At 42.5% G+C, this 22408-nt stretch overlaps 1 protein-coding gene across 1 annotated transcript; it reads right to left on the reverse strand.

Moving 5' to 3' along the window:
- Positions 1-482: 482 nt before the first annotated feature.
- MKI67 (marker of proliferation Ki-67) lies at positions 483-16166 on the reverse strand. Its single transcript, XM_062496596.1, has 15 exons — positions 16075-16166; positions 15207-15288; positions 15010-15125; positions 14590-14659; positions 13955-14015; positions 11856-13244; positions 11320-11558; positions 10399-10798; positions 8554-8669; positions 7962-8133; positions 7739-7873; positions 6095-7308; positions 5216-5288; positions 1894-4890; positions 483-1158 (listed from the first exon to the last, which is right to left on the reverse strand). Exons 1-15 carry the CDS (start codon positions 16164-16166, stop codon positions 1025-1027), a joined length of 7290 nt encoding a protein of 2429 aa, XP_062352580.1. The 3' UTR covers positions 483-1024.
- Positions 16167-22408: the final 6242 nt, after the last annotated feature.

Consider the following 22408-nt stretch of genomic DNA (forward strand, 5'->3'; position numbering starts at 1 on the left):
CACACTAGAATTAAGATTTTTTAAAAAATAAAAAATAATTATAACTCAATTAAAACCCTCTGTGGATATGGATACAGCACATTCCACATGATAAAAAACAAACAAAAAAAATCCAACCTAAATTAAAAAAAAATCTTATAACATTGTATCACATCTGAGGTTTGGAGTCTTGGAGCCTTTCCCAACTTTAACAGCTCCAATTCCAACTGCTCTGCTGCAGAAACAGAAACATCCCCAACTCCTCAGCACAGAAACAAAGGACTTTAAGTCAGGTCTAAAAACTGCACTGAAGTTTGATGCCCAGACTGAATTTTCTGTGTTTCTGCATTAAAGAAGCCCCCAACCTTGAAGACAAATTATCTGTAAAAGGTCCTAAAAATTCTGTCTCCAAACCACATCAGCCACAGAGGATGAGCCTGAGGAGTGAACTCCTAAGACAGCCGCAGTTACATTCTTAAAACCAAAAAATCACACAAGTCCCAAATTGTTTACAAGTTTAATAACTTCAAAACCTGCACTTTTTCAATACAAGCTCATTTTTTTTAATAAAGAACTTACCAAAATTTAGCAAAACGCTTCTGCCAATACAATTGTATTTTTTAAAGAATATTTACAGAACTCCAATGAAAAACAGAGCTTAAGCATAGGAAAATTTCAGCAGAAAATAGCTTCAGCTGGCAGCAATATGACTGATTGCTGTACTGATCAACAGGAAAAATTAGGAGAATCACTTTTTTTTTTTTATTTTGTTATACCAGGAGAATCACTGGTATAACAAAATTTATTCCATGTTTGCAGCTTTGCACAAGCACCCCATGGTTTAGGAACCACCACATGTTGGCAAAGCTACTAAAGAATTATCTACCTTCTATCTGTAAACATTTTAAGGAACGTATTTTGTAAAGCAACTATAGAATTACCCAAAATCTGAGCTTAAAATCTGAGTGCAAATCAATTCACATTACAAGAAACCTGCAACTGCAATTACTGAATTGATTTAAAACTGGTTCTGGGAGTCTTCAGACTATTTCCTAGTTCTTGTGCTGGATCTTGTCCTCCTCTCCATCCCTCCAGTGGCCTGAGCTGCCCTTGCATCCTCTTCTCCAAGTTTAGTTTTGTTTCTTCTTCCTCGTTGTAGAGACCCACTTTCATAATTTCCTATTTGCACATGGAAAAATGTCAATTTGTGTCATCAGTCAAACATTTCCCACAGAATTCCATCTTCACCTACACTGTTTTGAAAGGAAATATCCCCAATGACAACATTCCAAAGATTACATCTCTGAATTCAACAAACCAGATACCAACCCCACACTTCTGCACATCCAATATCCTTTAAGTTGGATCCCTGAGGATTTACAGCTATTTCTGAAAGTAGGTTAACATTAATGAGAGCACCAAAACCAATTAGCTGCCATTTTAGCTAAAATTCCTTCCACTGATATGTAAAACTAAAACAGAACCAACCAAAGTCCTGCAAAAATGAAAACAGAGCAAGTTTTATGGCAGGAAATTCCTCACTGTGGAGCTCTAAAGAGTTCCTGTCATTTCTACTTCAAGGCATTCATTTGATAATATTTTCTGATTGGGAGATTTTGAATCAAGCTGAAAATTCCAGAGAATATTTTAGATGGCAGCAGGACCAGGGCAGGTACTGGGCACTGGGGAGGCTCCTCCAGTGCTGTGCCCAGTTTGGGTCCCTCAGTTCAGGAGGGACATGGAGGGGCAGGAATGTGACCAGGGAAGGGAATGAAGCCCCAGGAGGGAGCTGGGATCTTTTCCAACCTACATCATCCCATCATTCTGTGATCTACATCAGCAGCCCCAGAACTCTACTCTGCACACAGTTTATATCTCGAGGAGAGAAGAGGGAGAGGAGAATCTTTGCCTCACCTGATTTTAGTATTTTGGGAGCCACGTCCTCTGCTGGCAGCTGGCATTTCCTCCTGCGAGAGGTGGGAGCTGCCTGTGGAGCAGGGTCACTCTCCTGGCCTTTTCCAGACTGATTCTCTTCAGAACCAGTGGATGCCCCACTCAAATCCTGAGTTTCCAGAGCGTTGTCATTTTCTGGCAAATCACTGCTTCTATGGGGAGAAGTAGAAGTAGCTGCCTCTAATGGGAATTCCACTTTCCTCCTCTTACTCCTCAACTGCCTTGTTCTTCCCTGGCATGGATTATCTCCTGAAGATGCATCTTCACTTCCTTTAAGAATACTCTTCTGACCTCTGTCTCTGGGCAGGTTGGGTTTTCCCCTGAGAGAAGAGGAAATTGTTTCCTCAGAAGTGGAAGAAGTTGTTTTCTTCCTGCCCACTCTTGATGGATTTTCTTTTGCAGGTAGAGCTACTTCCAAAAGTTTCCTTTGTTCTTCAGGAATTCCATCTTCACCATCTTCTGGCAAACCTTCAAGTGAGGTGGGACTAAGAGCCAGTGAAGTGGTTGCTTGCCTCGAGCTCCCTCCCACAAGACCCGTATTTTCTTGGGAAGAATTATCCAAATTCTGTTTAGCTTCCTTATTGTTATTTTTTCTACCACTTTGTTTTGATGGGACCTGGTTTCCCTGAATAGAACTTTTGGTTTCTATCAAGGGGACAACTTCCTTCCTCCTGCCTCTTCTCAGTTGATTTTCTTTTCCAGATGCATCACAAGTTTCTGAGGGAACATTCTGCTCTTCTTTGGGAGCTTCCTGTCCATCACCTGCTGGTAACCTGCGTTTCCCTCGAAGGGAGATGGAGTTGGTTGTCTGTGATGCCAGAGCAGTTTCTTTCCTTCTGCCCCTTCCTGGTGGCTTCTCCTTTGCACAGGACACTGCTTCCAAAGGCACACTTTGTTCTTCATGAGTACCCTCATCTTTAATCTCTGACAAACCACATTTGCTCTGGAGAGGAGCTGAACTTGTCTCTGCTGCCGGATCCATCTTTTTCCTTCTGTCCCTTGCTGATGCATTCACTTTTGCCTGTGAAGTTTGATTACCCAGAGCTGGATTTTCATCTCCTCTCTCTGCCATCTTTTTAGCATCACCTTCCAGCACCCCACGTCTCTTTCTGACAGAGGGAGATCTGCTCTGTGATGCTGCAGCCACCTCACGTCTCCTCCCCCGTCTCGGTGCGTTGTCCTCTGCTGAAGGGGGAGCAGCTTCCAAAGCTGATCCTTGCTCTTGTACAACAGCCTCATCTTCCCTGTGATCTGCACTTAATGTTTGTTTTTCCATCAAGGCAGGACTAGCTTTTTGTGGGATGGAATCAGGTTGCTTTCTCCTGCCCCTCCTTCCCTGTGAAGGAGGATTTTCGGAATTCTCGTGTTGATTATCTTTGTCAGTCATCCCTTCATCACCCTCAGGTAAACTTTTTCCTTCAATCACTTTGGAACTGCCTTCTTCAAGCTGAAAATTAACTTTTCTACCTCTTCCTCTTCTGCACATCACTGCACTTCTTTGTGCTGGATTCCCCTGCAGGATTTCAGTTTGCTTTGCTTTAAGTATTCTCCGTTCGTTTCTTGTCCTCCTTTGACTGCCCTGAGCAGGACTGGCACTGTCTGCAGCAGGGACTGATGTGGCACCAGGGCTGGGCTGCTCCTCCCTGGCTTGGGCACTGACACAAACAGAGCCAAGGGAACCCTGGAGAGAAGATCCATCCACTTCTGTTTCGGACTTAAATTCAGGAGGATTTGTTTTTAGGCTGTTCACATTTTCAGCAAATTCATCAGCTTTTTGCTCCAAAGAGTCTTTTTTGCCTCTCCTGTTTCTAGCCCTGTTTGCTTGCATGTTCTGGGCACCAACTGGAATCTTGTTTGTCTCTGCAGAAGGTGACTCTGCCTTTAATCTTTGAGCTGCCTCTGCTGTATTTTCTTGAGCGTTTTCTGTTTCACATCCCTGAGATCCTTTCATCTCCTTTTTCACGTGGGATTGCGTTTCAGCATCAGCTCCAGTTGATGTTTCCTCAGTTTTCTGAACATTTTGTTTATTTTCAAGTGCGACCCCAGGAGTGTCTGCTTTTATTTCAGCTGAGTGCTTTCTGTTTCTAGTACTTCTAAAAGACTTAACTCTCCTCTCTGCTGCCTTTAGTTCAAGTTTAGTGCCATTTTCAGATTCTTGTGCTGTGACAGCCTCAGGAGCTTTGTCACAAGCCTGCTCCTGCCTTTGTGTAACCTTTGGGGATGGGTCTTTACGAAGCTTTCTGGTTGTTCCACGAAGGTCTCCTGGAGAAGCTGCTTTACCTTGGTCATTCCTTGCTCGTCTCCCTCTTTTTGGTGGAATCACTGGTTCCGTGTTCTCCACTCCCCTGCGCCTCCTCCTCGGTGACAGGAGCACTTCTTCACTGTCCTCTATCCCACTGTCATTAGCTTTGCTATCAGGATTATTTAAACCTGTTTGCAGCTGACAGATTTCATTCGGAATGTTTCCAGGTCCTCTCTTTGTGCCTGAATCATCTTCAGTTTCAATGATGTCACAATCCTGCAAATTCTCTTGGGTATTTGCAGGTACTTTTTGTAGCACTGAAGAATCTTCGACACAAGACTCCCGATTTTCATTTGGATGTTTTACCTCCTTCAGCTCTTTCCTTTTACCTCTTCCTGGTCTCTGAGCAGCTCCAGGTGGTTCCACAGATGAAACAATGTCAAGCCCTTCCAGATCAGGGTTCTTTGGAATAACTTCTTGTACGCAACGCTTTGTCCTCCTTCCTCTCCCCTTGTTTTCAGGTGTGATCACTCCCATCTCCTCTTGGATATCAGGACTCTGCAATTCCTTTAAACTCTCACCATTTTCACTTGGCTTTGCTGCAGCAGGAGGTGCAGCCCTTGGTTTGCCCCTTCTGGGTCTCTGAGTGGGCTGCTCCTCACCAGTTGAGTCTTTCTGTTGAGAATCTTCACCTTGGGAAACTTTTCCTTTCTTTCCTAGAACAGGGTAAAGAGCACAAACAAAAATTAGACGTTCCTGTGCCTGATCAAAATATCTGGGCATTCCCATTTTCCTCACAGAGGCATCCTGCTCTAACAAATAATACAATAAATAAAGAAATATTTAACCAATTCCTAGACTAAAGGCCAGGCTTCTGACTGAAAGTTGTTTAATTTATTTGGATAGGTCAAAGGGAAAAAATTATCTTAGCTCAGGAAATAGCTGGGCTCACTGAGAGAGGTTTAAACAAGATTTAAGCTTCATGGTAACATTTATGATTTTGTACATTTATTATTCCTCTAAACAAAATATTTTGCTTACCACGTTTATGACTGGAATTAGAACCAGGAGGTGCAATTTCTTCCTGGGAATCCATAACATTTACTGACCTGACCTAAGGGAATAAAAAATAACCAATAAATGCATGTCTGACAGGACAAGAACTTAAGACAGCCAACCAATACCAGATGAATGTACAGCAATATTTATACAAATTCTTTTCATTCCAAATTAAATAAATTATTTTTATAACACATCCATTTACCTGATAAGCCCACAAACATAGCAAATTTATTTCAAATTCAAATTTTATTTCTTGTCATCTAAAGTGAAAGACAACATTGTGGAGAGGTTGAGATGTCACTAAATGAGTGGTCAAAGGGAATTTGGGGTATTGAAGAGAAACTGAGTGTTCTGTAGTGTTTTATGGTAGCTCTAAGCACTAAGCTCAGGGATACTCAGCATTTTATCTATGGAATATAAGAACCAAAAATTATTTTCTCAGAAAATGATACTGGCAGTGATTCCAGCACATCTCCACTGAAGATCAAGATTGTTCTCACAATAAAAAGCAGCACCAGAACAAACCAGGCTGGGCACAGACATCACCAAGCCTGACCCACTGACTAAACTTCACTTTTCCTACCTGTAACAGTCAGTGTGGAATGGTGAATGAGATGCTGGGAATGTCACTTTTATATTAAGCTTATCACTTTTAAATTAAGCCTGTTTTTAATGATATTTAAATCTTCAAACACTTGTTTGTGACGGGTCCCTTGAAATAAATGCATTTTAAAACACACATGCAGCTGTCCCTAAAAATGTTGCAAGATACAAAGTGCCATACTAGGAAGTCTAAATTCATTTCATCCAGAGGTTTCAAAGTCCAAAAACATCCCTTTCCAAAGTTCAAGTACTTACCTTCATTTCCTTTGGGGTACCAAACACTTCAGTCATTCCAGCATAGTCTACTTCAGAATCAGAAGATTTCTGCCTGGGTTCTGCCATGAGCCTTTGCAGTCCCACAAAATCCTCAACTGGCTGATATTTCTCTTTAGGAGACTTCATTAATCTGCTAATTCCAAACATGTTTTCTACAGGCTCAACCTTCTCCTTTGGAGTCTGGAAAATGCGGCGGATCCCAACCATGTCTTCCACAGGTTGGGATTTCAGCTTTGGAGTTTTCTTGGTTGAAGTCACACCTGGCACAGCTTTAGCTTTTACTGCTTTCCTGCTATCTACTGGAGTCTCCAGCAACCTTTTCAAGGCAATTTCATCTGTGACTGGTTCCAGCTCTTGCTGGGGGGTCCTCAGGAGCTCTCTGATGCCAGACAGGTCTCCCACTGGTTCTGGCTTCAGCCTTGGGGTCCTCAGGAGCTCTCTGATACCTGATAAAACCTCCACAGGCTCCAATTCCTGCTTTGGGGTCTTCAGGAGCTCTCTGATACCTGACAAAACCTCCACAGGCTCCAATTTCTGCTTTGGGGTCTTCAGGAGCTCTCTGATACCTGACAAAGCCTCCACAGGCTCCAATTCCTGCTTTGGGGTCTTCAGGAGCTCTCTGATACCTGACAAAGCCTCCACAGGCTCCAATTCCTGCTTTGGGGTCTTCAGGAGCTCTCTGATACCTGACAAAACCTCCACAGGCTCCAATTCCTGCTTTGGGGTCTTTAAGAGCTCTCTGATGCCTGACAAAACCTCCACAGGCTCAAATTTCTGCTTTGGGGTCTTTAAGAGCTCTCTGATGCCTGACAAAACCTCCACAGGCTCAGACCTCTGCCTCGGGGTCCTCATGAGCCTCTTGATACCTGACAAAACCTCTCCTGGTTCTGACTTTTGCTCAGGGGTCCTTAGAATCTTCCTTTTGCTTGATGCGACCTCAACTGGCTTCAACTTCTGCTTTGGAGTCCTCCTTTTACTTCCTGATTGCACCAGAGATGCTGTTTTTTCTGGAATTATTGCCAAACTATCCACGCTATCTTCGTGCACAGCTTTTCTTTTTTCAGGAGTTTTTGTGGCTATTTCATTAAACACAGATGGAGATGATTCCTCTCTCAGAAAGCACATTATGCCTGGACTCTCTTGCTTCTGCTCTGAACCATCTGAATTATTTAATGGTGACACCATCATCTCTCCTGAAATAAGCAGTAGATTTATGTCATTTGGAAAATAACTTAAGCAGAAAGTCCAAGCATTTTAACAGCTGTATAATAATAAAAAACCCAAATATAAATAAAATATATTAAAATCAAACATATACATTAAATATATAAATAAATAAATATTTAAATATAGCCTTCTAGAAATCAAAACCCAAGTATGTGCACTGGACATTCAGTGCCTGCAACAACTCGTCAGCAGCTTGAAGTTCCACACCAAATAGAATGAATAATAAAATGTCCTACTCAGAAATTACCTGGAACTACATTTTCTCTTAATACCTGATAAATCTCAGTGGCTCCTTTCATGGCTTGCAGGATGCTTCACCTCAGTTAAGTCTGCCTCGGCTGAGACACTGCTAACCCATAATATGCCTAATATTTTTTTTTTTAATATCAAACCTACCAGATTCCTCAGGAGTGTTCAAGTCAGAAACGTCCCCTGCAGCCCACGGTGGTGTAAAATCAGCATTCTGAGCAGCACCCAAAGGAGATGCTCTTCCTCCCTGATTTTCTGGAGTCTGGAACATTTCAGGCATTCCTAGGAATTGTATTTGGAGAAATGAGCAGATGTTTTGGCAAAAGAATTGCACAGCAGGCAGATGAAGCAACAGACTTTAAAATCTCACCTGTGAAGCTTTCATCCATTTCCATGTTCAGCTTGATCTTGGGATTTTTTATCACTTTGGGGACGTGTCCAGCTGACCTGACTGTGGTGGAGTAAGCTCTACCTATAACTATGGTAGCAGGTGACTCTGCATGACCTGTGCTCAAGTGATCCTTTATTTTCTTCTCTGGAGTCTGCAGAGGGGAAAAAAAAAAAAAAAAAAGCATTGTTAAACAAAGAATCATGGTGGAAGAGGTGGCCAAGCTCCTTCTGTAATTTCTCATCGGTCATGGTTAACTGGGAGGCTCCAGAGGACTGGAGCATGTCCAGTGCCAATGAGGGTTGGAAGGCCCAGCCAGCCTGAGTTTAGGAAAGGCAGGTCCCGCCTGATTTTTATGATCAGAGGTTAGGCTCCAAAATCTTGGAGGTCTTCTCCAACCTCAATAATTCTGTGATTCCTTCTGTACAAATCTCCATTTCCCACACGCTGTGAGAGACCTCGACTCCCATTTCACATCACACCAAGAGCTCAGCTTCTCCATCAAAATCCATCCAAGCTGTCTGGTGGGTACGCAAGAAAATAAAACAAAGAAACACAAAAAAGAAAAGGATACCTTTGGTGGGTGGTTTAACTTCTTCAGGGCTCTTCGTTTACAGACACTTTTTTTAGCAGTCCTTGACTGTGGTCTTGGAACTCCCAATTTTACCACTTCTGCCCAAGATTTTGCAACTAGAGGAAAATGAGAAAGAACCACTTGAATTTTCAGCTGTGTAAATGGAAGTTCACAATTATTTCTTTATGAATTCAGGACATTTTCTGCAGTCTGACAAAGCAAAGTGGTTGTTATTACCTGATAACACCTGTAGTGTTATATTCTCAATTTGAAAACCCAATTTCAGCTGAAGTTTAAGCAGAGTCCAAATACCCAGTGTGGCTTGCCACACCACAACAATGAGCTCCACACACTGTCAACACACAGCTCAGCTCCTACAACTGGACAGTGACCCAATTCCTTCCTCTCTCTTTTGGAAGGAACTCATTTTTCCCAACAGAAACCCGCCATGAGTATCAGCCTCGTTCATTATAGATCACCTTTCCTCTGGTGAGATTTCACAGAAGAGAAGTTGTTTCCAAGTGAAGTTTTTTACCACCTTCCTGAGGAATTTCAGTCAGGGAAACCACTTATTTATCCTGCATTCAGATCTACACAGACTTCCCATCATTTGTCTTGTGACACACTCCCAAAATTCCCAAAGCAAGGTTACCTTCAACACAGCATCATTCTGTACACAGCAGTGGGAGCCAGGAATTATAGCTGTGGAATAAATGAAGTTGTAGGACACCTGCCTTGCTTACTTCAGGGAAAAAAGTTATGAGAACACAGAGATCATATCAATGAAATGATTTTTTAAAATAGAGATTAAAAAGGGAATGCTGTTCCTAAAGAAAAGGATGTTGTTATTCTCTTGTCAGAACTGCTATGTCAGTCTGTAAATAAAAAGAACTTTGAAAATCTGACATTGCCAGGGTGTGTAGGATGCAGAGAAAAATGCCAAACATCCAGGAAATTATCTGAAAAAGCACTGGAAAGTTTTATTTTGGATCTGAAATTTTTAAGAGCTGTGATGTTCTTTCATATTACAGAAGGAATTGATGCAGTGATATTAAAAAGCACATTACAGAGAGGTGGTGAGAAATGGAACGCCACTGGTATTTGTCAAGAGCTCTGCTGCCATTAAAAAGGACAGAATAATAAAGTAATAAAAATTCCTGGGTGAATGGGGAATTTGACTTTGTCAAACTGATTTAACTGATGAAAACAGGTAACAAATACACCCAACTTCAAAGTTGATTCAAAAGTCAAAACTCGAACCAGAGCTCCCCTATTACAGCTTCCAGTACTGTCAAAACTATTTCAGATCAGTGCTCAACACTGGGAATTTGAAGATTTGAATGGAACACCCAGTTATGAGCCTATTTTTTATCTCTGTAAGTTATGTAGCACTTTGAGTGGTTAAATGCAGCCCAGCTCCTGGACAAAGTTTGGGAGCCTTGTATAAAAGTAAGGGACAAAATAACCAAAGTGAAGCTGCATTGCTAGAAAATGTTAAGGTTTTCAAAAGAAAACTGATATGATGAACATGGTTTAGTTTAACACTACCTGAACTTGACAGATTTTAAAGATCACAACTCTATCCTTGCTAAGAGAATGTCAATTTTACCATTTTTAAACTTCTGAATATTAATATTTGTCTTTAAATGTATTTATAGATGCTTTCATAAATTTGCTTTATCAGTGAGAAAATGCAACGCTTTGCACTTCCAAGAACTCCAGCAGATTTCACAAGACTCACCAATTATTTGGTGGCCTCTGCAGAACAAACCAGGCCTATTCCAGTTTGGTTCCTCCATTTTAAAGCATGAAAGTGAGTATTAAAAATTAACTGTTGAAACCAACCTAATAAATTGGCATTGGAGGCACCACTTCTCCTCTTGGCACTGATGGCAACCACAGCCCCACCTCTGCTCCTCCTGGCACTGCCCTTCAAACCCAGCTGGGCACCTCTGGATGACCTGGCAGGTGTCACCGTCACCAAGGCTCTGGAATCTTGGGCAGCAGAAGATTTGGGTGTTTTCACTTGCACATCAATTTTCCCCTCTGGATCCAGGTCCTCTGTGCCAGCATCCTTCTCCTCTGCAATTGGGAATGGTGTGGGGGGCTGGGAGATGGAGAAACGGCCTCTCCGGAAAAGGGCTGGAGAGCCTGAAGGGATTTGGGGCATTGGCTTCCCTGACACAGGGGATGAGGCTCCTGGGGACTGCTGGGTTGGGGAATTTTTGGGTGACCTTTTTGTTTCCTGGTAAAAAAATAGACATTAGTTAATGGAGAACAGATATTTCCTTTTTAATGATGTGATCCATCCAGGCAAACCCTACCTGAGACTTGGATTTTTTTTCAAATGATTCCTAAATTGTTGATCAAGTCTGAGCTAAGTTTGGCAGGAGGGTTTACCTTACTTTTGATCCTCACACTGTCCCATCCTTACCCTTTATCCATCCCCAGCCACCAATTAAATCATTTTATGTCAATTTTAGTTTCAGATTGATTGATTTTAAATTTTTAGCCCGATTTTTCCTTGTTTTATCCATGCAGTAAATAGCGGAGTGACCTTGCCAATGAACTCTGTTGTACTTTCACTTTATAATAAACCTGTTTCTGCTGATGATTCTTTGAGCATCCCAAAACACTCCTGAGTGACACCAGCAAGCACCACACAAGGTTTACTAGTAATTTGGAATTAATAAATAATAGAATAGATATATAATAGAATTTATAAATTCTGATCACAGTAGCAACTTGATTACTTGTCATGTTTACCTGATCTATGAAGTGCTTCAAGCTCTGAGCCTTTTTGAGCACAGCCCGAGGAGAGTTTCCGTAGGGCAAACTCTGCCTGGCAGGGAGAGCTCCTCTCTTCAGGGGAGAGTTGGGAGGCAAACTTTTGTCAAAGAGTTCTGGACTCAGATGGCCACCAAAAGACACTCTCTTCCTTTTGCCCAAACTCTGAGGGAGCGTTTCACCACTTTTCCTCTTCCGAGAGGTTCTTTTTGTCTTGCCTGAAAAGAACAATTGAAAGGATTTTCAGATATCCAAGAATCCAAGGGAACATTTTAACCTTCCCTTGTGCATTTCAAAGTTGGAAATAAACCCAAAGAAACCTACCATAAAGGGAAATAGGTTAAATCCAGAATATTTTAGACATATTGTGTATTGTTAAAGTCAAATGCAACCCCATAAACATTTTACAATTAGCGTCAGCAACGTCACATTTTATCAAAGCAGAAGAATTCTTAGAACAGTGCTATAGAATTTCTCTAATACAAAAACCAAGGCAGGGGATCCAATTTGTTTACCTGATTCTTCTCCATGCAAGAGGCCAAAAGCTGTGGTTCCCGAGCCAGGCTCAGTGTTTTTCAGCTCAGCAGCACTTCCAGAAGATCTCTTGGCTGATGGTCTGCGAGGTCTTGGAGCACTGGCATCTTCCAAATCCTGCTTTTGGTGACACCTGTCCATGGCCAGCTCTGCTGGAGTTCCACTGGCTTTTCTGCCCGAGCTGTGATGTTCCTGAGCAGTGTTTGTCTGCAGTGCTGCTTCAGCCAGCACTCCAGAGCTCCTTGACCTTCCCCTTTTCCTTCCAGGTGTCTGACCAGCAAGCGATGCCAACATCCCTTCTAAAGCCAATGCCAAGAATTCTTTACTTTCCCTGCTGTTTCTTCTGGGACTCTTGCAATTAGAGGGAGAGGCAGGAGTTTTACAACGTCCCACCTTCAAGTTATGCAGGTTTGCCTGATCGCAGATTTCTTTCAGCACTTCTTGGACAGGTTTTCCTGGTGTTTGTTGTCTGCTGTTTCGTCTTTGCTTTAGGCATCTGTCTTCTAGCAAAGGCACTTCTGAGCTAACAATTTTGCACAGTGGAAGTCCAGCTGGGTTTTCTGCAAGTGACTTCAGTTTCAATGATCCACGCCGTGGGGTCCTTGGAGTATCAGCATTTCCAGGATTCATTCCAGTGCTTTCTTTGGGAGGTGACATGAGAGGAGACCGAGGACTTTTCCTCCTGGGCGCTGGTGTGCTCAGCACACCTTCACCTCCTTCAGCACCACCGGGGGTGCCCACTGTGGGGCTGCACATTGTCCCTGTAACTGGACAATCCAACCTTTCTGTGGAACACTGCTCCAGCAAAACCGGGGAATTCCTGTGGCTCTCCTTGCTGGGTTTGGGTGTACCTTTGGATCTGCCTGGTGTCCTGAATCCCTTGGGATCCTGCAATGGACTCTGACCAGTATCTCCTGACACCTCCTTTGCAATGGGAGTGTGAGGACTCCTGGGAGAACTCCTCCTGGGAGTTCTTCCTCCAGCTGACAGCTGGTTAAACCCTGGGCTGATTTCTTCCTCCCTTCTCACAATGAGGCATTCTTCCATTCTGCCTGTTTCCTTTCCTGTAGCCAGGCTGCCCAGATCAAAAAGACGGCTCGGGGATGAAATGGGAGTACCAGGTTCTGGCAGAACCCTCACAGGCTCTCCTTCTGCAGTTCTCCTGAACAGAGATTTTTTCACTTCCAGCTCCTTTTTCAGACTTTCATAGAGATTACTAAAGGGAGACATCTCATTTTGCTTTTTAAGAACATGACGCATTCTCTGTGAAGATCTGGGTGTTTTGAGTTTGACAGGGAAAGCCCCAGGAAGATTTTTCCCTGGAGTTTGTTTATTTTCATTGGCATTTTTTTCTTCACACTCAACATTATCTACAAAGAAAGCAAAGCAAAACAAAAATACAGATGCAGAGTTACTTCAAAATTGCAGAACTACAAATATAAATGTAAGTTCCATAAAATGCAGATTAAAAATTCCTTCTTTTCCCTCCCAAGAGGGAAGATCCCAGTCACCAAAGATCTTCCTGGTCACTCAGGATCTACTAAAATGGAACACTTGGAAGGAGCTGGAGCTTTTGCACTGGAACAAAATCTGTCAGAAATGATAACAAAGAGCATTCTCTGAAAATCAGGATTATCTAACACAAGAAAGATGGGAAGGTGAAGTCCTGGCATTTAACCAGTGTATGGGTTATAACTACCCAGAATTAGCAGCTCTGGGCTTTTCTGGATCTACAGGAAACAGATCCTGTAAACAATTACTTCAACATATACCATGTACCTCCAAAACTGTACTTGTTTCAATTTTTTTATTAGGAAAGAATGCATGAGATAATGCAATATTTGCTTTAATAAGGTGCAGCTGTAGGTCAGCAGAGCAGCCCAAGTTACATTTTTATGTCAAAGGTGAATTCCCAGCATTTAAACATGATGAGACAGTTACTGGCGCAGCAAGGTGTAAGACTGGAAAGTCTTGAAATGCCTTTTTTCTCCTCTTTTAACTTGGGTTTAATTCTAATGCTAACAATAAATGCAGTGCAGGAGACAAAAGCAAACAAAGCCCTCATAAAACAGGTACCAACCTGGAGCATCCAGACTTTTAGCTCCTGAAGATCGTCTGTGTAATAATTCCACTTCTGCCACCTGCTGAACATGAAGAACCTGTAAATTTGTACAACATTACAGCAGAGTAACAAATATTTTATACTTCACCTTTCAATTCTACATTGGAAAAAACAACTATTTATAACAGAATATGCACTGTCCCTAAACAACCTTTAAATTATTTAAATAAATCCTTGAACTTTTCAATATTCAATACTGGCCAATACATTTGAGGCCCTAGAGAGGAGAAGTTTTTCTTGTTTTATCATTTAATTTCTGAGCTGTCAAAGCAGCTGTAAAATAAGAACAGAAAACACTTGAACCTCCCCTTCTCACCAAACCCAGTGGAAGATTTATAGCTCTGTCTTAGTAACATCATGAATTATTAATTATCTGTAACTAACAAGTGACAATTTTTCATTAAAACTTAAGACTAAAAAATTACTAAATTTTTACAAGTACCCATCTCAAAGAGTTTGTCTGTATTTTCAGATAGAACGGCAGTTTCAGGCTGAAAAGTTACTTTTAATAAGAAAACAGAACAAAGAAATAGAAAACCCTGTTACTACTACCAATATATTTGTAAATGAAAAGCCCACAGCTGCAAAATTACCTGCAGAGTTTCATCTTTTTGAGACCTGGAACGCCTCTTTTTCGGCGTTGATTGCACAGGATATTCAAACCTGGAAGAAATATTTTAAAGTAGCATTTTTTGTCAAATAATTGATGACTAAATTCCTATTATTAAAAGGAATGACCTCGGAATAGTTGTCCCCTCCCAACAATGCACACATGTCCATTTGAAGGGTTTAGGAACTTAAAATTTCCCCTTAAAACAGACAACTCTTAAAATCAGAATGATTTCTCTAAACAACTCCATCTTTATTGATTTACCTCAATGCAATATAAGCGATAAAAAGTTAACTTTAAGCAATCCTGCCTTCTGATGAAATCCTGTAAAACTTTACATAGAGAAATACGAACTAAACTTTATTCATTTCCACTCTAGAGTGAAATAATTCAAGGCACCCACCTGAAAGAACGATCAATAATGGTTAAAACATCTCCGTGCCTCAGGGGAACAGGCTGCTCAAAGCAGGCCCCGTTCAGCTGCGTGGGGTTCACCGTGCTTAAATTAGTCAGGACTGCCTAAAAACCAAACAAAACCATCAGTGGCCTGCTGAGGTGCAACAAGGCAATGCAGATTTCAGTCCAACACCAGCATCTCACCTGCTTGTTTTCGTTGATCTCAATTTTGCAGTGCTCGTGGGACACCCAGGGCAGCCGCATGCGGATGTCACATTCTGCTTTCCTGGGGGAAAACACAGGTTCAGTGTCACACAAAACACAGGCAAATCTGCTGGAGAATTAGGGCATTTCTCATAATTTTAGTTAGTAATGGTACAGCAGCATGATGGGTCTAATTTGAAGAAAATTAAGTATTTTTAAACAGGTGAAAAAAAATAAAAAAAACAAACCAGCAGTTCATACTCCTCCAGCATCAGAGAACTGAGATCAGAAAAATGGTGAAACACCCAAAGTGTGAAAAAAGCAGATCATGACAAGCTGAGACATGGCTACAGCACAGCTGCTGCTATGGGATTACTTGCTGCCAGTTTCCTGAGACTCGTGCAATATTTTTAGACAAAACCAGCTGTTGAAGTCATTCTCAGGCTTACATTTCTGATCTCACAGTGTGAACAGGTAACTGGATCCTTGGTCCCACCTGCAGAACTATTTCTACAAGCTATTGGGGAGTTAAAACTTGTTTATATATGCACAGACTTTTCCTTTCTGTCCTTTTCTTAAGTTAAACTCCAATGCTTTTGATTTGTTGTTGGTCTTATCACTTTTAATCCCTTCCCCTGATTTCCTGTGGTCAGAAACTTAAAATCAATCAGTAACAGTAGTTCTGGAAAGGACAAAAAGCAATAACAAAATAAAGTTCAACTTTCTACTCTTACATTAACCTTAGTTCAGCACCACCTTTCCTTTTCTGTATACTATTCCTAAATAAGCACTTATTTTTGTAAATAAGCACTACAGGACATCTGCAGGGAAACACTCATTATTTCAATGTGTGCAAGCACATTCTCACCTTCCAAAAAAACAAGAAGTTGAGGTGAGTGGAAAAATAATTCCGTCATTCCCGTTCCTTTTAATGACAACGATTTTCCCATAGCACGGCATCTTCGAATGTAAGGAACCTTACCTATAAAAAAAAAAACCCAGATTACTCATCCTAATTATGATTTACAGGTTTGTGAGAGTAAATTGATGCTTATTTTTAGGTTTTCATTTTGTTCCAGAGATTTTTTTCAATGGATAGCAGAAGAATCTCAGCGCTGTTTATATGCATTTCCCCGTGTAAAAAAACTGGGAGTATGTCTATATAAATTGTCACACTAATTTTGGTATTCAGGAAGGGTTTTTTGACCCATCAGAACTTTGGAAAGGTTCAGGAGCAACACAGATTTCGTCCCATAAACAATTTAAAAACTCATTCCTCCACACTAAATACGAATCTTTCGGTCTCTTACCTAGATGGAAATTCTCAGATTTAAATTTAAAATAAAGACCAACTGATTGTAGTTATATCTTCTGGAAAAACTCCCAGGAGAGTGGCAGGAACAGCAGGGAAGGGGCTGGGAATTGGGCAGCTCCCGAACACATCACGATAGACAGAGAACAGCACTGAACTGACATAAAAACCCCAAACTCACAGCACAACCAGCTACTTTTTATATATTTCCATATAATGCACTATTTAATGTCGAAATTCGATTACAAGCGAGCCTCAAAGAAGCAGCTTTATTAGCACTCTGAAAGCAGCAAGGAAAAAAACAAACAAACAAACAAAACCCCAAGGGAATTAAACGCAGTTAAGCTTGCCTCTTGTGGAATCTCCGGGTGGTTTTCATGCGACAAAACACTTGCTGCCAACAAGACACAATTTGGAGGGGAAGGCGGCACTTGCGGGGAACGCGGACCCTCCGTGTCCCTGTCCACAGCACCCACCAAGCCAAAAAACCCACACAGCCTGCAGGAGCCGAAATTTATAACCTGGGCTTCAGGCGGTCACAGCCACCGGAGGGGACAGGACAGGTAAACACCGGGAGGAAAGGGGAAACGACGATCATGGCAGTGGGCTAGAGGTACAATGGGGGGGGAAGTGGCGAGCGAAGCGGAGCGTCAGGCGACCCAACTCCTCCTCGCGGCAGCCCAAAGCTGCGTCCCCCCGGCCACACTGCCCTCCCACCCGTACCTGGGTCTGCCGGAGCGCTGGCGGCCGCTGAGGGGCCCCGTGTGGCGCCGTCCGAGCGCCCTCCGCCCTCCCGGCACGGCGCGACGCCGACTGAGCCCTTCCCGCGCGCGCGCGCCGGCCCCCGAGCCCTCGCACCGCGACCCCCCTTCCGCCCTGGCGTCTCCCTCCGCCAAGCACCAAAACAGAGCTCCCGGGAACAGCGCAGACGGACGGGCCCGGAGCCGCGGCCACCACCACCCGCGCCTGAAAGCAGCGGCCATGGCTGCGGGACGGCACCGAGTCCGCCCCGCCGCCACAAGCGGCACCGGGCAGAGGGACTCTTTTAGCCTTACTTCCAGGTCTCATCGGCGGAAGGAGAAACAATCGCACGGTGATGACCGTTGAACATTCGAAAAGGAGCGCGGTGGTCTCTGATTGGCGGAGGGGGCGGCGCGCGACGCGCAGCGCAGCCAATGGGGAGCGGCGAGGGCGGTTTGAGTTCAAACGGGGAGCGGGGACGGGTCCGGACGTGGAGCGGGCTCCGAGCTGCGCTGGTACCGGTACCTGTGCTGGTACCTGTGCTAGTACCTGTACCTGTGCTAGTACCTGTGCTGGTACCTGTGCTGGTACCTGTGCTAGTACCGGTACCTGTGCCGGTACCTGTGCTAGTACCTGTACCGGTACCTGTGCTGGTACCTGTACCTGTGCTAGTACCTGTGCTAGTACCTGTGCTGGTACCTGTGCTAGTACCGGTACCTGTGCTGGTACCTGTGCTAGTACCTGTACCGGTACCTGTGCTGGTACTTGTACCTGTACCGGTACCTGTGCTGGAACCTATACCTGTGCTGGTACCTGTACCGGTACCTGTGCTTGTACTTGTACCTGCGCTGGTACCTGTACCGGTACCTGTGCTGGTAGTTGTACCTGTGCTAGTACCTGTACCGGTACCTGTGCTGGTACTTGTACCTGTGCTGGTACCTGTGCTGGAACCTGTGCTAGTACCTGTGCTGGTACTTGTACCTGTGCTGGTACCTGTACCGGTACCTGTGCTGGTACCGGTACCTGTGCTGGTACCTGTGCTAGTACCTGTACCAGTACCTGTGCTGGTACCTGTACCGGTACCTGTGCTGGTACTTGTACCTGTGCTGGTACCTGTGCTAGTACCTGTACCGGTACCTGTGCTGGTACTTGTACCTGTGCTGGTACCTGTGCTAGTACCTGTACCGGTACCTGTGCTGGTACCTGTACCTGCGCTTGTACCTGTGCCTGTACCTGTGTTGGTACCTGTGCTGGTACCTGTACCCCATCCGGAACCTGTACCTGTGGTTGTACCTGCGCTTGTACCTGTACCTGTGCTTATACCTGTGCCCTGTCCTAAACCTGTACCCAAAGCTGTACAAGAACCTCTACCTACACCTGCACCCACAACAATACCTGTGCTCACACCTCTATCTATACCTGAACCTGTACCCGTACCCGTATCTCTACCTGAACCTATATATGAACCTGTGCCTTTATCTGAACCTAAACCTATATCTGAACCTGTATCTGAACCTTAAACCTAAACCTGTTCCCAAACCTGAACCTGGCTTATCGAGCCCCCCTCTGAGGGAGGGGCACTTGCAGGGGGCTCAAGGGTCCCAAATTTGCACCTCCACAGATCAGCTAAACCACCCAGATTCACTTTATATCAATCCAGCTTCATTTATGCTTTCTAAAGTGACTTAAACATCTCTGTTTAATCAGATTAAAATACTACTAGCCACAAAAATACTATTAACCACAACAGTAAGGGGGAGAAAAATAAAGGGAGCAAGGATGGGAGGGGGTGAGCAGCTGTGAAAGTTAAATTAGTATTTTAAGTCCATTTTGATCAGCAAATTAGTTACCTTCACTTAGATCTAAAACTGATCCCCATCTCTGTTCCCGAACAGGAATTCATTACTGAGATTCAAATTTGAGGGTCCGTGAGGCCAAGAATCAACATGAACACGGTGTTCTGTGCTTGAAGACAAACAAAAAAAATACTACTACTACTACTAATAACAACAACAACAACAAAGTATTATTGAGATAGGAAATGTGACCTTCATTCCAAGTTTCATGCTTGGGAAAGGGATACAGGACAAGGTCATCCAGCCTTTTGTGCTTCAGGGGATAAAATTCTACTATTCAGATCTTTTACAAACCAGAACTTTTGATTTTTTACTCCTATTTTATTATCTAGTTTGCCTCAAAGATGATTTTATGTGGTGTGATGACTTTAGATGTGATACAGTTAGATGTAAGCAGCTTTTAAAATGTTATTTCTTTTTAATTAAATGACTTTGAAATCTATTTTGTAAACTTTGGTGGACCTTTAATTTAATTCAGATTATTATTATTATTATTATTATTATTATTATTATTATTATTATTATTTTACAATAGCTGTGTGCTATTGTACAATCTTTAATTTAGATGTAAACCATAGCAAAATCAGGATTCTATTTGGTATCTAATTGGGCATCATTGCTAATTAACAGGTATTAAAAAAATCCTTCCTGGGGGTCCTGATTCATGTAGCTAAATTTATAACAGGAAAACTCTTAGAAATTGAATTTATTGCAGTCTCTGCTACCCCACACATGATCAATCAGGACAAATAAATAAATACACCTGCACTGTGGCAATAATTGTGTTTTCTGGCATGATTTACAGTGGTGTCACAGCTTTTGTGATGTGCAATACTTAGAGGAGAACACAAATTATAAAAAAGGTTTTCAATCTCTCGCCAAGAGCAGCAGTGCTCTCTCAAACAGCATCTGTACAAATATTTGCTGAAGTAGAAAAAACAAACAAAAAAAACCAAACAAAAGACATTTTCTTCAAGGCTTAAATTTGCTGATAGGTTAATTTGGGAACATTTAATTTAGACAAATACACCTGAATACACCATGAAGTAAAACTGTCAACTGTCAAAAAATGAGGAGAAAAATAAAGTCAGTGCTTGAAACTCCTTGATAGAGACTTTAAAAATCAGCATTTTAATTTATCACATGAAGATTCTCGTACGGAGTTATTTATTCAAGTGTCTGAACAGGTGGTTTGGAAGCACTGAATGAAGCTCTTTTCTCACAGATTTGTGCTAGCAGTGGTTTTTACTTTAAAAAGCACAAATTCTGGTTGAAGCTTTCTCTGAATTAGGGCTTTTTTAAGGTATAAAGTAAATAAATATTCAGGCTATTCGTACTATGTAAAGCTGAGAGATGAGGAGTCATATGATTAATGAAATTTAAATGTTAAAATTAAATGAAAATTAAATGTTTTGCAACAAAGTGCTCTCTTAAAAATCATTTTTATTACACTGACACATTATTGCACCCAGGATTTTTGGAGTGCTTGTGTTCATGCACAGAACCTGACTTTGACAAAGGATTTTATGTGGGAGGAATCTGCACAAATTTAGGAACAAATGGGATGTTCTCAAATTTTACCTGTCCACAGTTAACAGATACTTTGAAACAATTCATTTACCTTAAATGGTGAAAGAGCAAGCTACTAAGGGGGAAGATTTTTAACACGATGGACACACTGATACTTTAAAGTCAAATCTGCAATTCAGGTAATCCAAATTAATCTGGATAAGGAGATTTCCAATTGTCCTTCAAAGCCAGGGAAAATGACTGGGAAGCAAAAGACACAATGTCCCAGTGCAGTATGTCAGGTTTAAAATGCAAATTAAATCTTTGCAGTGTGTTCTAGGTCTGGTCCAATTCCAAAAGTTACAAAACCACCCCTGAGGATGATGGGATCCAACTCCTGGCCTCCAAGACTCCCACCCCGTGCCCAATCTGGGAATGAAATCCTAAATCCAGGAAATTTTGCCATCAGCAGGTCACTGTTAATCCCAAAGGTGACCATAAGAGGGATTTTGCATCTCCCAGTCCCTTTGGACAGCTGAGGTAGAAATGTGTACATTTTATTGGGACTGGGATGAGATTCCCCTGGACTCAGCAAATTAACAAATTCCAGAGTTCCATCATTTCCATGCATACTTACAAACAGGAGAGCAATTCCATGGGCTGCTTCCTCAGAACAGCTTCTGCTTGATCCACGGGCCTCCACACGAATCATAAAATCATGGAACGGTTTGGGTTTTGGGACCTTAAAGCTCATCCAGGTTCCACTTCCCACTGTCCCAACCCCGATCTCCAACCTGGCCATGGGCGCTTCCAGGGATCCACAGCTGCTCTGGGCACCCCGTGCCAGGGCTGCCCACCCTTCAGGGACAATTCCTGCCCAAATCCCATCCATCCCTGCCCTCTGACACTCCATGCTTTCATTGACACTCCCTCTCCAACTTTTCCATAGGCTCCCTTCAGGTTTTGGAAGGATTTTCTAGGAAAATCTCCACCAGAAAATACCGTGCTGTGTAATTCTTTCTCACGCTCTTCTCACCTGGGAGAGTTTTCTCCGCTTTTTGTCCACCCAGCTCGGATCTTTTCTGTGTTTATGGATAGTTGGGAGTTCAGGAAAATTCAGGAAAATGCTGGAGTGGTTGCTCATGCAATGGAAACAGGTGAAAGGAGAAAAGGATTCTTTGAGCAAAGAACTTTCTTGGCAAGGTGTCAACTCGATTAATGACTGAGTAATTCCCCTCCTCTGTGCAGAGCAGCACAGAAAATGGATAAAAGTCATTAGATGGAAGCTCTCACCAAAAGATCTAAATTACATCCTAATCCTTTAATTCCTCAGATGAAGAACACTCCCTGAGAAGTTCAGTGGCCCGGAAAATTCTCAATTCAAAAATTTCTGCATCAAGCAAAACGGAGTTTGACATTTGTACAGAACAAAAACCTCTTTGATCTGCTTTAGTTTATATTGTTTAAATATCCCATTAAAATAAATGCATTTCGTGGACAGTTGACATTTTTTTCCTAAAAGCTGAGTTTCTAAGAACAGAACCAGAAGGTCTTTATGGTGTCTTCTTGTAATATTTAAAAGTAGGGAAAAAAACAACTGTATCACCAGTAGAGTATAGAAATATCCGTGTTAGCTGTGTGATCAATTATTACAATTAGCAATATTTATTTAAATTAACCAACAACTAATTAATAACTGATAAATATTTGAGATTCTTCTGTTTTCTGAGACCACACCAAGGCACGTACCTGTCCTCACGCACAGTTACCTTCCAGGGGTCTCA

This window comes from Cinclus cinclus, chromosome 7 (assembly GCF_963662255.1).
Source record: "Cinclus cinclus chromosome 7, bCinCin1.1, whole genome shotgun sequence".
Classification (NCBI taxonomy): Eukaryota; Metazoa; Chordata; class Aves; order Passeriformes; family Cinclidae; genus Cinclus; species Cinclus cinclus.

Bases quoted from the DNA above. Each gene is read 5' to 3' on its own strand.
- MKI67 (XM_062496596.1), bottom strand. From the start codon at position 16,166: ATGCCGTGCTATGGGAAAATCGTTGTCATTAAAAGGAACGGGAATGAC. The intron at 14,660-15,009 runs GTGGGTGCCTTG...TATTTCTTCCAG, and splicing joins ATTATTGATCGTTCTTTCAG to GTTTGAATATCCTGTGCAAT. The intron at 8,134-8,553 runs GTATCCTTTTCT...TCCCCTCTGCAG, and splicing joins AGTTAAACCACCCACCAAAG to ACTCCAGAGAAGAAAATAAA.